Source organism: Acipenser ruthenus, chromosome 19 (genome assembly GCF_902713425.1).
Source record: "Acipenser ruthenus chromosome 19, fAciRut3.2 maternal haplotype, whole genome shotgun sequence".
Lineage (NCBI taxonomy): Eukaryota > Metazoa > Chordata > Actinopteri > Acipenseriformes > Acipenseridae > Acipenser > Acipenser ruthenus.
The window spans coordinates 5856683-5871195 of record NC_081207.1 but is presented as its reverse complement, the minus strand read 5'-3'; the positions used below and the strand labels follow the sequence as shown (position 1 = coordinate 5871195).

The window sequence follows — 14513 nt, the reverse complement described above, 5'->3', positions numbered from 1 at the left end:
ACACACGAGCAGATTTAAAGACACAGTACACTATAGCGCGTAGACAATTCAATCTATACAAACATCTGGGAGCTTTCCCCCCCAGCTTGTTTTAACATTGCCCTCCAGTAGTTTGCAATCCTAACGCGTACCCCTATAGCAGAATACATGCCTTTACAAAACACGCCTCATATCCTTAGACATTCTTCACCTGCATTGCACATAGGGTCTATTCACACAACTCAGTTTTAAGGATTATTTTGTTCAGCACATTTTCTTTATTATTAATGAAGTAATAAAGTTTGCAGGCCATGCAACCCTTTTCAACTGTACAGTGGGCACATATTTTAAAGTACTGTTTAACCTTAGATAATGGTTATACCTTAGATAATGGTTTATTTATTTATTTCAGGTTTGTTATAAACCCACCTCATATAAATAAATAAACCACTAATTAAATAAGCCCTGAACATTGTGAAGGGTTTTAGGGTGATCACCTGATTGTATGGATGTGTAGGTCCAAAGGCATTGCTCATTGAAGCACTGTAAAGAACGCTCACTTGTAAAAAGAAGAGGAAGGATCCAAAAACAACGATACACTTGAAATAGTTCAGTTCCCAAACAATATAGATGATTAGTCACTGCAAAACACACCCTGTCACTGTTAGACATGATTAACTGGGTTATCATGCTCCACTGTATAGCACACGTGCAACATTGTTAAATCACAATTCTAAAAGAGAAAAAATCAAATATAGGTTAGGTAATGACAGGCTGTCCCATTGTGGCATTATTTACATTACAGGAAAAACTCCATCCCATTGAAAAAACTGTAAGCGTTTATACAAGAAGCTGAGAAGACTGAAAATGATTCTGAATATTGATGAGCAATTATTCTAATACTTTCAGGTTCAATTAAGAATGAATCAGCGCAATCAGCTTAGAGGGGGATGTCAGTACAGCCTTTAACCCAAACTGTGTGCCCTCTTCAAAACTTACAGCAGTGCAGATAACCTCCTCTAGTTTAGAAACAGGGTTACTGGAACTGCATCCTGGTAAGTGGAGAACACAGAAGCCTAAGCTAAGGAAAACTGTAGTAAACAGATACAAATTTGAATTTAGAATTTAACACGCTACTGCCATTTCGATCCAGGCACCACAAACACACGTGTTTAAATAATGCTACTCCCCATATCTAATAAATAACATGGGTACAGGAAGAAAGGAAGAGAGGGAAAATACAGGAAAGTACTGTCGACAGATAAGCGATCGTGTTCCAAAACCACAGGGCATAAAGACAACCAAGGCCCACTTGTGTTTATTAAAATAAATAAATAAATAAATAATATATATATTCTACAATGCTCTTTATAAATATACCAAAATCATAACACTAATTACACTGTATACATAAGCTCAAATGGATAGCTTCGGTTATATTAGAAAATTGATTTTTTTAAAAACATAAACATTAAAAGACAAAATCCTGAAAAAATACATAATTTGTGAAAATCTCATTCATACGTAGAGTAACACATTTAAAACTATATATACACTTTTTTAAAACCGTGTAGAACATTGAAATGTATTACATTTTTATCTTGTCATTAATCAACTGATTGAACAAGTTCATAAATCAGCACATATAAAACTGAAGAAATGGCTTAAAAGAAGTTGCAGTGCTGTGGTTTCAGCTCTATAATAAAGTATGTATTAAATACACTGTGGCTGTTATGATATATACAGCCTACCACCTGGTATTTCTAAAAGTAGAGGCCCCTCTCATTGTTTTTGTGCAACAGGTTGGGGGATTCCATCATACCTTGTCATGCCCACCTGCTTCTGGGTCCTCATTAAGAAAATAGTTCAGGCAACAGCTGAGGGAACACCAGACTGTTATAAAGAGCTAATGGACCATGGCTTAATCAGACATGTAAACAGATAAGATCACAGTGAAAAGTTGAAGTAACTAGGCCTCTAACATTGTAAGGATACCTGCATGTTCCAAACATTTAAAAAAAAAAACAAAATTATGACAGGTATTAGGATCAGTCCAGGTAGCTGTTTGTTGTAATGCTGAAACTCATTTCTTTGGGCTATAGCTGCCAAGAGGAGAGCCTTGCACGTAGGTAAGGATTGCTTTCTGAAGAAAGTTGGCTCGCTGGGCTTCATCCTCTCGCATTCGCATGATCTCGCCGTCTTTCAGTCGCAGTTTCTCCAACAGGGAGGCAGTCTCGCTTTCCTTATCCAGCAGTGCCTCCCGGTGGTTGCTTGTTTGCACTGCAAGATGATGGGGAAATATATTAATAAACATCCTCTGCAAATGCAAATTCACTTAAATGGTTATTAAAATGCCACATCTATCGTCACATACATAAAGTACAGTTGATACGGGAGGCATGACTTGTTTGCTACAGTGTGCTACCTACAGAACCCATAGAGTTCTCACCCCAAACCCTTTCTGATCTGTTCCTACATCAACTCCAACTATAGATCAAGGACAGTCGGCAGTAATTCTGTACGTGTGGGAAGGATATCTATTGTGCTTAAATTGGTTACCCGTGTTGCAAATCTGTATTCTTTAACATTGCAGATCACTAGACTAGACTTGGCACTATGGCACTAGACTTACCCTACAGTGCAGTTATGAAGTTCCTCTGACTCTGTGTGGTACCAAAGCCCAAACAGGAGGCAATGTAAATATGTAGGATTCAATTTATCTGGTTACCTTTCACCTCTCTCTCCAGCGCTGCAATCTTCTCCTTCAGGCCCCCCTGCGTGGCCCTCTCTGCCTGCAGGTGCCCAATCTGCTCCTGCAGCTCCACCCGTACCTTGTTCACCTCAGCCACCTTCTCCTGCTCCTTCCCACCCAGCTCCTGGGAACAAACAAAAGCCACAGCAGCATTGCAAGGCTCATGCATTAGCTTGTTTGCAATCATTCTAAGTGGCCTGGAGTTCTGTGATCTGTTGCCACTATTACATCTTGGAAAGTGTCTTTACTTTCTTATCACATAAACATCCTGCGTGACATCACTTGCTTCTAATGATCATTAAAATAACAATCAGTCAATCGGTTGCCATTAGTTTTAACTGACAGGCACACCCTACCTGCTGCAGCTCCTCGAGCCTGTGCTTTAGCCCCTCCATCTCCAGGGCCAGGTGGTTGTTCTTGGCCTGCAGCTCGCTGACGGTCCATTTCTGCTGGGTGCAGTGAATCTGGGACTCATCCCGGGACTGGGTCAGGAGTCTCAGCTTCTCCTCCAAGTGGCTCACTCGCTGTTGCTGCACAATTTAAACATCTGTTGAATACTTAATTACAAGCTTATTGCTGAAATTATCTATGGCCCAATTCAAGGTATGCAAGGGACCTTCCTCCAGTAAGTTCCTTCAGTGATAAGAATAAGATATAAGTGCCAGGAGAAAATAGGTCGGACGTGAAATAATCAAATATCCATGCAAAAGTTTTTTTACTATTTCAATATTACGTGCTGACAGAGCAAATCTGTAGCAATATTTATCTGGATTCATTAACTTAAACTAAAAGGTCAGTGAAATCTATTTTCAAAGATGAATAAAATCATTTCAACAGTATAAAATCAGCAAGATGTACTTTTTTACTATGGCAACTGATTTATTGCTGTTGGAAAATGTGCTTTACCCTTGTCTCAAAATAGGTCATGATGATTTAGTTGTTCAAAGGACCGAGAAAGACACATTAGCCTATAGTGATGCAGTAATATTCCCAGCCCAGTTACTTGAAATTAACTTTCCTAATGCATACAGCTGCCTACATCTAAGTCAGTATATCAATCACTTATGTTACCCATTTAATGAACCTCCTGTGTCTGCTCTTAATTGTTCTGATTTTAAATACATTATTCTGCCTTTTAATAGATTCTAGTGCTTGTTCTTAAATCACTTGTGAAGAACAACTAGAGACTACTGAACTCAATCAACTGACACCAAGCCAATGTCTTGGCAGTCCGACACGAATTACAGACCATGACAGATGAAAGACTGATCGGCAGATAGAAAAGCAAAACATGATGCATTTATTTTATTTCCATACTGTATCGGGGGGAGGAAGCAATGGCGAGCTCAGGCTCTGTGTTCCCGAAGAGTTAACGCTGGCTTCTGCCTGAGCAATAGAAGGACTATAGAAATGTCTGTGAAATTACTTGTGACATAATGTTTCCTGTGGCTGAGCAGAAGCCCTTGAAATCCAATCGGATCAAGCCAGCACTCTCAGATATGTCCCCGCTCATCACTAACAGAGTGCGAATGCAAAACTGGAGTCATTTCCCCCCTTAGTTTCTTGCACAACACAGACAGTCAATACATCAAGGCTCCACTGTCATCTACTTTTATAGTCTCGTAACCTGCGAATCCCAAACACCTTGATCCATCAGTCCCATATACTCATTTATATTCATATTTTAAACCCTAAATGGGCATTTAAATGAAAGGTGGTAAAATAAAAGCATGTTAGTAACATACCACTGCAAAAATGTGAGCAATAAGAATCAGTAGATCTCAATGGCCTAAATACACAGTATATTCATGTATAACTGAAAATGCGATATGCATGGTTAGGTTTTATAATAGATTTGTAAGATACATTTAAAAGGTACGCTAAGAAAAATTTGAACTTGGGTTGAAACTAGGCTTGCTGATATTATCATAATACATTATGCTGTAAATAATGTGAAGTCCTAATGCTAGTGGATAGTAGGAAGTATCTAATGCCTAAGGCAAGTGGGCTATGTAGGTCAGCCTAATGAGTCCAGCATTTATTTGATTCCAAAAGAAATCAATGAAGTGTGAAGGCTAGAGCAAAGTATTTTTTAAATGGAATTCTGACCGTGGTGTTAATAACAAAGCACTCTCAGTTATCCTAACAACGTAATTGAAAATTGAAAGTTTCCCCACCTCTTTTTGTCGTAGATTTTCAGCATCATCTAGTGTCTGTTTGGATCTTTTCTTCTCAGCTTCCAAACGTTCTGTGAGAATAACAGAGATGTATTAATTATTGGGGTTTATGTACACTAAAACTGCATGAAAAATGCTTCCTACATTATTCAAAATTACTGTAAGCTGTGGGTGTCCCATTGATAACACTGCATGACTTATTTAAACAGGGGTTGCTGTTAAAATCTGAATAGTCATATCTCTAGATGAATACAAAGGAAGGTATAACGGCAGCTTTGTTTTTTTAATACTGCAGTTTCTTCAGATGCAGGCTGTTTTTAGCCATTGGGGTTTTTGTCGCATTCATCTAAACACAGAGAGCTTTGTCAGAAGTCTGTAGGAATTTGCACAAAAGTCTCTTGCAGATGGTTTCCTATTTGGGTTTGTGCCACAGCTGACCTTCGTGTAAGCCACAAATCCACACAGACACTTGGTATGCAGTTCTCATCGCTTCCTCTTCTAGCTCCATAAACCACTTCCCAAAAACTGCCTTTATACATTCAGCTGTGGCAGATCTTCCAGTTTCAATTGTGTCATCTTGCCATCATTGTGTACAAGATAAACAGATTTCGCCAAACCACATGGCTTCACGATAGTACCATAAAACATTAAAACTTCGATCTAACACCTGGACGTAGACTAGTCCTGTTTGTTCCATCAGTAACAGATTGAAATGAAACCTACTTTAACTGGAACTCTGTGCTTCAGCCCCCAGTTACTGTAGGTTTGTGGGCTGGCAGAAATCAGTCTCTCCAAATATGCTTTAAGGAAGAGGGAGAGCACATTGAGCTGCAACATGCATTGATGCCAAATCACAAGGTAACCGGGAAATAAACAACCAAGGACCACGTCCAAAATCCGTTTTCTCTAGTTTTACATATCTGAACTAGATTGGACGGCAGCCCCAATTTGATATTGGAACAGGATTGTTATGTCAATTTTAGAGCCTGCTGCAGGTGGAATGTAGCATCTATACCTTCTGCCTGGGCTAGCCGGAGTTTGAGTTCTGCCGTGGAGTTTGTGAGTTCTTGTTTCAGGTCGAAGACATGATCCTGCTGAGCTTTACACCTCCACTCCAGCTCATCTACCTGGAAGAATCCAGAAGGGAGGGTTTCTGTATAAGACTTATATACAGATATCTCTGGAACTATAAACCCTCAAGCAGTAGCATACAGTACTGGGGGGAATATGCATGCTATTGTTTACTTGTCTGCCAGGTTACTCGTCTGTAAGTGCAAACACTCAATTGTGTATACAGAACACAACTCATGGGAACCCAACATGTGCTTAAAGTGGATAGTTGGGACAATACAACATTAGTTAAGAGACTGAAATATCTTTAAACAAAACTACAGAAATAAGTCTATCATAAGAGGCAGCAACAGACAGAAAACACAGTCAGCAGTACACCTCAGATTTCTATTGAAACTGTACCTTGCTTTTCAGGTGCAGATTCTTCTCAGTTGAAATTTGTAGCTCTCTGATAAGTTTACCTTCTCTTATGACAGCCTCCTGGAAAACAAATGCAGTTTTTTTTTTAAAGTAATAAATACAATAACAAATCTACCACATATAACAGAACCCTCAGCATTATACAAACCACGATCCTATCTGATTCACAAATCTACTGGTTATCAACTCAATTCATTCTGTGTCGCCAAAACAGTTTAGATGAAGGGTCTCCACTGTACCTACGACTTTGAGAGGACAATTGGCAGAGTAGCCAAGCAATGTTAACCAAATCAAAATACCAAGCAAGAGCTCACTTCAAAACTGTGACCCCTCACGATGTATGGCTTCAGTTTCAATGACCACTGAGCAACACAACTAAAACACTGCCTTTGTTTTTAAATATGCTGCAGTGTGCAAGGAACAGAAGCTGAGCAAATACAACCCTGTTAACGCCAGACAGTTCACATCTCAGTATTCATGGCTACACCGGCGCAGTTAACCTGTGTAGAACAGAACAGACTGAATTCATTTTGGAAGGACGTTGGGGTGTGTAAAGTGAACTAAACCATGACGCTCTACCAAGAACATGGCAAGGTACAGTACAGCACTTTAGCAGCTGCTGGCAGGTGTTCACTTCAGTTCTCAAAATACGGGATTTTCAGTTTGCCAGCTGGACTAATCCCATGTGCTTTTCCAGCTGCTGTTCCTCTCTGTCCACATACCTTCTGCTCCTTATTCATCTCCCTGGACTGTCTCTCCTTCAGCTCTGACTTCTCCAGCTTCACTCTGCTCAGCAGCTCCCCCAGGTCATGTGAGTTCTGCTCTGACAGTGCCAGGGCAGCCTCAGTCATCTGTAACCTACAGTAAAACAACAACAACAAGGGATATGAAGGAAACACGCTTCCTTTGGCCACCTTTACAAACTTGTTGGTTTTTAAAGGTGTTGTTTTTTTCTGTGTCACAAAGTTCAACACAGTGTGGAAGTGCAGCTGTGTAGTTCACATTACCTTCTGTAACATGAGTGACTGACCTGTATTATTTCTCTGTTTTATGGGGCTGCTCAATCATGTAACTAGAAAGCATTGGTAAAATTGCTATACAGTTTGTATTAGCCCTTATATTTCCAATTACGTTGGTGCAGTATTTTACAATTGAACCCTTCCTCCCTCCTCTTATAGTGTTATACTGTAGGTCCCTATTTTGAAGCACACATGCAAATGAAAGGAATTGAACAATGGTAACAGTATACAACAAGCAGGAAACAAAGGAATGGTTCAATTATTAGACATTTCTTGCTGGTTTTACACTGTTAAAGATTCTATTTGTCTCAACTGAAAATGTGTCTGCAGTTTTCACTCAATTTGATATAGTGTTTGGAGTAATGGACAGATTTATAAAGGTTAAACATAATGGTGGAGGAGAAGTTTCAGCAGCCCATGTCTGCTTCTCCACAGCAGCTGATGATTACCAGTCGATTACTCCTCAGCTGTTTTTCTCCCTTTTGTGAGATATCAACAGGACCACCAACATGGGAAGGGTGAGTTTCTCGGGAGGCTCCTGCATTAGACTGTAAGGCAATATGATTCAGATGTCACCTCCCGGATTACTCCTTACAATTGTCCATTGTGTGTCCTATTTATATCTCGCTTTCCATCAAGAGGGTCCTGAAGCCTGACCACAGACTGCTTCTATTTTTTGAAGCAATCTAACTTTGCACTGATAGAATGCGACAGCTGTGCCAGTATGGCCAGGTGGGGACTGTCTAGCCCTAGTCAATTTGTTTTACTGTAGCAGTGTGCATAGGGAGCAAGTAGAAAGGTAAGGAAAGTGGATAAACTCTTTGCTTTCTCCTGCTGCTTCTAAATTATTCTCTTATTTCGTGCCATCTAATGAGCTAAGCTTGGATCGTTAATAAACTTTCTAATGCAAATATTAAAGGCTCAAAAAATCCTGTTTATTTATATGCTGTAAAGATGTCAGAAGTCATAAAAAGAAGGAATACAAACTGAACATGTTTATGAGTTATTTTTGCTCAGCTAAATTACTGTGCATTACCACTGACAATTCTGCTTTCATCAGTACAGTCATTATATAGCATGCTTGGTGCATAATGCAAGTCATGCTTTTTATCTATTTAAATTTTAATCTGCATATTTTTTTAAGATGGTGCAATTTGGGTGCTTTTTAATACACACATTTTTTGAGAAAAGAAAGCTCTTAAGAAGTCACTTTTCTGTTCACTGTTTTAGGATTGTGAAATGTAACATGGACTGTAGAAGATTCTGATCATCAGGTATTACTGTGTGTGTTCAAATTGTGATTTGATACAAGGGTCTTTTAGTGACTGTGGTATACTGCAGCTTTTAATAAAGTGTTAAATCACATCTGTTTTCTTTTTTAGGCGTAACAAGTCATCAGTATGATAGAGTAGTGTGTGAAATGGTTTTTGAACAACATACTTCGCTTTGAGAGAATTCACGGCAGACTTTCTTTCATTCAGCGCCTCCTGCAACTGGCCCCCTCGTACCGCAGACATTCTAGGGAAAAGAAAATACCTCCATATATACATATATATATATATAAATGGACAGCGTTTCGATTCTAGCAAGCTGGATGTATAAATAAAATAGTTAATTCCTTCTGTCTAAATGGATAAGGCCCTATCAGTGTACACCACGCTGTGGTTGCGTTTAAAAATACACAACAGGAACCCAACTCAGCTTTCTCTAAAGTACAGCATGTTGACTTTACAGCCTGAGAGAAACTCCCAACGTGTTTTTTTTCAGTGTTAAACGGAGCTCCAGCCGCAGCAGCGTCCTATTCTGCTGCTTGTCTGGTACGTGCACTGATGGATGTAAACCTACTGACCGGCATTGTGCTTTGTGTTGTCCATTTATTAATATTAACCAGCGGTATTCTACCAATACACCGTGCATCTTGTCTTGCAGTGGGTCACTAAAACCCTAAGACCGGCCCTTATTAAGTGTGATCAATTGCATTTGTCAATTTTCTACTAACCTGCTGCTTCTGCCCAAATCCTCTCTTTGCTTATCGATGGTCTCCATCATATTCAAGAACTGCCAAAGTGAATTGAGACAGGGACAACATGGTCAACACCAACTCAGTGTATGCCAGATGAGAAGAAAATAACCCAAATGAATTTACTAATTAAACAGCACTATCATTTCCAACCTCAATCCAATAATTATGTAGCAGTCCCAGTTAAGTGACACTACATGTGTAAACAGGTTTGTGTAACGATCAAGACACTTTGCACCAAAGCTCTGACAGCTATAAGAAAACAGACAATATACAGACCCATCTAAGAACAGTCTGCTCCTCCCCTGCAGCAGACACCTACCTGTTTGCCCTTCTCCTCTCTCAGGCTCCGAATCTCCTTGCTGAGCACCTGGGTCTTGCTGCGGCTCTCCTTCAGAGTGGACTTCCGGTCAGAGTTGTGATCTATAGACTGCTCTGAAACCACAGCAAGTGAGCAGATGTAAGTTTAAACAATTAAATGTATTCATTAGAATTGCATGAAATAGGGGCAAACTAATCACAGTCCTGAGATGGTACAGCAAATAAAACAAAAACTGATTATGAACACACAAACATGTATTACAGGGTCAATGAATGGGGTGTCATGCATAAAGCTGTAGAACTCCCAGGATATTTTGTATCTGACTGTCCCCCACCCCAGAAAAGTGATTTGCCTCTAACTCACTTTGTCTGGCCTCTACTTTCATTTCACATGAGTGAACTTCAAATCCAATCAACCTTTGGGAAAGCTGCAGAGATTGCATTCAAGCTTCTTATGATGCATGTTAGCTGTGCAACAAAGCCCTCTTTTGCGTACCAACTGCTTTCAGTGTGTCACTGGGAACGTTGTTGCCTGCCATCTCTAGCTGTAGCAGCATCCTGTTCTGCTGCAGGGACTCCAGCAACGCACGCCCTCCAAGCAGCCCAATGTTATTCCAGCGAAGATCTGTGCAAAAAGGATAAAGAGTTTGTATTGAATGTACCAGCGCAGCTCCTCACTGTGTACCATGATTTATGAAAAGCAATATATAAGGCATCTCTTCCTTACAAGGGACCCATGCTGACAGTGCAACACTAGCTAGAATTGTTCTCAGATTATATTTATTGGTAACAGACACCAAACTCACCAAGCTCTTGCAGTGTGGTGTTCCTCTTTAGTGCCATAGCTAACTCTCCTGCCCCCTGGTGGTTAATCTGGTTGTTGCGGAGGTCCAGCTGTTTGAGGGCTTCGTTGGATCCCAGCCCCTCGCAGAATATAGAGAAAGCCTCTCCCCACATTCCTAGGGCATTCCACTCCAGTGTTAACCTGGAATTGGACAATAATCAGATCTGATAAGAAAATATTTGCAAAGTCGTCCTATAGGTATTTTTTTTTAAAATAATGGAAATATCAAAAAGCCCTCATTTTTAAACAGATGTGTTATACATCTCTTAAGTAGCAAACCTTAAAGCTCTTTCTTACCTTCGAATGGACTTGTTCTGTCTCAGTAATTTACCCAACGCCTCTGAACCGACAGCTCTCATATTGTTGCCCTTTAAATAAGGAAAGGCTTTCTTACATATCATTTTTTCAATATGCACTTATTTTTTACAATGAATTGAAATATGCAGTGTCTCTGAATACAATTAATGAGCCCTGTTAAGTTTTACCTTTAGTACAGCATGACATCATTGTAACAGCTTTATGATAGATAATGTATGTGAGGACAGTAAGGTATTGGCATGACAATTACTGGTAACATGCTTAAAGTTGTACAGAACTTAAGGAAAAAACAGTTCAATGAAAATCCATTTTAACACCGCAAATAAATGTGAATCTAAACATGTATTGAACTGCATGTTCCCCCACTGCAATCTAGCTATTAGTTATCATTGCAGAGACTAGCACCTTGTCTAGCACCTAGACTAGCACCTAATATGCTAGGTTTGTGTGTCTTACCTTTAAATCTAACACTTTAACAGTAGTGTTGGAACAAAGCCCATACAACAGCAGCTTGACACCTGCAAGAGGCAGAAGAAGTTAATAACAGCTGTCAAGAGATACCTTTTTATAAGGGTTTTATATGTTATACTGCCTGTTTGAACAATATTTTAAAAAATGTGCTAAAAGATTTAAACCACCAGGATATATCTGTTTTGACTGGGAATACTGGGAATAGAGACTCCTATTGCATAGCAGTTTCACCCACTCCAGATTTTAATATGAGCTTGACTAGCCACAGTGCATAGGTAAAAAGCTCACGCACGTCGCATTAAACTCATGGTAAAATCAGGAATGGATCAAACTGCTATGCAATGGGAGTCTTATTTCCACCCTAGAAATACTATTGAGAGTCCAGTCTTGAGCCTAAATGGACACTCTGCATATTTTGCAGACAGAGGCCCAACCGGAAAATGGTAAATTGGTATCAAAAGTTAGCGTTCTGGAATTGCATACCTTCTTCACTGAGCATGCAGTCGCTGAGCACCACTTCAACGAACAAGACATCGTTGGACAGCACTCTGCCGAGGACGGCACAGGTGTCGACTGAGAGGCTCTGCGTGGCGAGGTCAAGCCGTGCGCCGTCCCCTGCTGCCCGCACATCGTGCAACTGATTGAGGACGGATTCCTGCGGCTCCAAGCCGCTCTCTTTACACAGGCGAAGGTACGTCCTTCTGAAATCCTCCATCACGTACAGTCCTCAGCAATCACTCACAGAGTTCTGTGCAGAGAAAAGCCCATGACGATCTTCATTTGAAATCAGCTTTGAGAGAATTCATGGCCCTTCTGGACACGCCACTCCAAACCTCTTTATACAGAGTGTAATAGTTGGACCTGCTTGATTTGGAACAATGTGCTTACTTTTTGTTTTGGAAAGACAAACTTCATCAAAGCTTAGCTGTATCCACCTGGCTTATGCTGCTGCTAGGTGAATCAAAGTTGCATAGCTTTTGTACTTGCTTCCTGATTCCATAATTGTTAGATTCTAACCTTTGAACTTTATTGGCTCCCCATGCTTCTTTTGTACCCTGTAGCAGGTGGTAGGTCACAACTAACAGCCCCAAAAGACAGCCTTCTTGAACTATATAAACAAACACCTTAAGACAAACTACTAGTCTGTGAAGTATACGATAAGGAAAACCATACAGGTTGAATTAAAAACTAATCATTATCTCCACATGTAATCGGTGTACAATCAAAATAAAGACGATCTACCTACCAGTGAACTTTAAACGCCAGTGTTTAATGTTGATCATATTGATCAGGTTATATACAGAAATAGGTCAAACTTACCCCGTATTATATTAATCATGCATAAAACCTGTGCTGCACAATTCAGTACGTGCTTTCAGTTTTATTTGATGTATACTGGACTTATTTCGCTCTGCACCTTTTACTGTCTCCACTGACTCGCTGACAGTTGGTGAAGAGGTAACCAGGAAACGGAGTGCATGCTGGGGGTTGGAGTCTAAACGTGGCAAAAGGTCGTACTTCATCTGCGGGCTGTTTCAAATTAAAAACTACAATACCCTAAATGCAGTGCAATCAGATGTCTTAACCAACCTAGGTGAACAACGTTATGGGATATGTAGTACAGTATGAGGCGTACGCTGAACAACGCAGGCACAAAGGATCACTCTAGATTTCAGTTCATACAAACAATACAGCACTTGTATTAATATTCAGCTTTTGAGTTACATTCACAAATACAAATAAAATGTGACCTACTGCATGTGTGTAAAAACGTATTATGAAACCAGTGCCTATCTAACAAGATAACATCTTAAAATATCTATGAATGTTTTATGAGTTGAATGTGTACAATTATTTTACTACTGTAGCGGACGCCCTATGTTTAAAAAGGGGTTGGTCAACTAAATAGAAGCCCCTGTAGAACAATAGGGTGTAGGCCCACAATGCACAATCAGGTTATTCCTTGAAACATCACCTGAATTGAACTCCACATTCATTGAGACAACAATTTATTTGGCTCATGTTCAAGTGGTTGAAAGCGTTTTTACAGCAGAGAAAACAGCTCCTAGAAATTCGTTATGCTACAAGGTGTGGCTATAAATTCACCTGCCTTAGAGATAATCATTTATGTATTTACTATACTGGGGCATAATTTACTTCAGTCAGTCTTTCCTTCTTCATAGTGGTGACTCAAGCCATAATAATCAAGGACTCGATTTGCTGTGCATCAGTGCAGCCATCAAACAGAGAGATACGGTTGCACCAAAAGCATACTGTTAATTCAGCAAGGAATGGAATTTTAAATTTTGGAATAAGCTTAGTAACGCAACCACCTGCACACAAGACTTTAAGAAGTTCTTACTGAAAAAAAAAAAAAAAAAAAAAAAAAAAAGGATTAAGGATCTAATGCAATAACTGTAAATTAAAGAGTTGTATTTATTCAAAGAGATAGTTTTCAGTGAATATTTTGTTGTCTGTATGTCAGTCTGGATTTATCGAGCTTGCAAAACGCTTTGGCTATACTAACATCATTCTGTTAGATTTAAATATTTCAGAGGAAGGAGATTTCCGATTCCACTAGAGCACAGTAAAACATCTCCTGGACGATTGTACGGTTCTCACGGATTGTATTAATCGTATTTATATTTGTATTCAACCAATGTATAGAAGTACCCCCTCCTGGTTGTAATGCTGTAAAGATGCCTCTACCTCAGATACTACAGAAAAGAACCAATGCTCTTCAGAGACAGCTCCTGTCAGAAAACATATTGCTGGAACTTGAGGAATTTCTAAAAAGAAAAGTAAGTGAATTAAATATCCTAACATCTTTACCTGCTGCATCTTCTATTCCTTTCTGTAGACGGGGTAGCATGCAAGTATAATCACCTGCCTAATGCATTTTGATAAACTTTTCAAATACAATAGTCATTTAATTGATATTTTCTTGTAGATTAGAAATTGGCTATATGTGTGTAATCCTATAGACGTCATCGTTGTGGCTAGAAGTAATATATATATATATATATATATATATATATATATATATATATATATATATATAAACTATATTGGTATTATATGCCGAAAGCTAGTTATTTTGTATTTTGGTCACTGATCATCA

General features: G+C 39.4%; 1 protein-coding gene across 3 annotated transcripts; it reads right to left on the bottom strand.

The window, feature by feature from the left end:
- Positions 1–53: 53 nt before the first annotated feature.
- On the bottom strand, positions 54–12865 carry LOC117424423 (leucine-rich repeat-containing protein 45-like). 3 transcript variants are annotated; one of them, XM_058992427.1, is made up of 16 exons: positions 12713–12865; positions 11876–12256; positions 11378–11439; positions 10901–10971; positions 10566–10744; positions 10256–10384; positions 9761–9873; positions 9418–9476; positions 8859–8936; positions 7122–7257; positions 6382–6459; positions 5924–6035; positions 4909–4979; positions 3088–3261; positions 2708–2855; positions 54–2259 (listed from the first exon to the last, which is right to left on the bottom strand). In XM_058992427.1, exons 2-16 carry the CDS (start codon positions 12105–12107, stop codon positions 2063–2065), a joined length of 1839 nt encoding a protein of 612 aa, XP_058848410.1. In that variant the 5' UTR covers positions 12108–12256; positions 12713–12865; the 3' UTR covers positions 54–2062. The 3 variants fall into 3 exon arrangements, with proteins under 3 accessions (XP_058848410.1, XP_058848411.1, XP_058848409.1); XM_058992428.1 differs by having other exon boundaries at positions 11876–12253; XM_058992426.1 differs by having other exon boundaries at positions 11876–12140.
- Positions 12866–14513: the final 1648 nt, after the last annotated feature.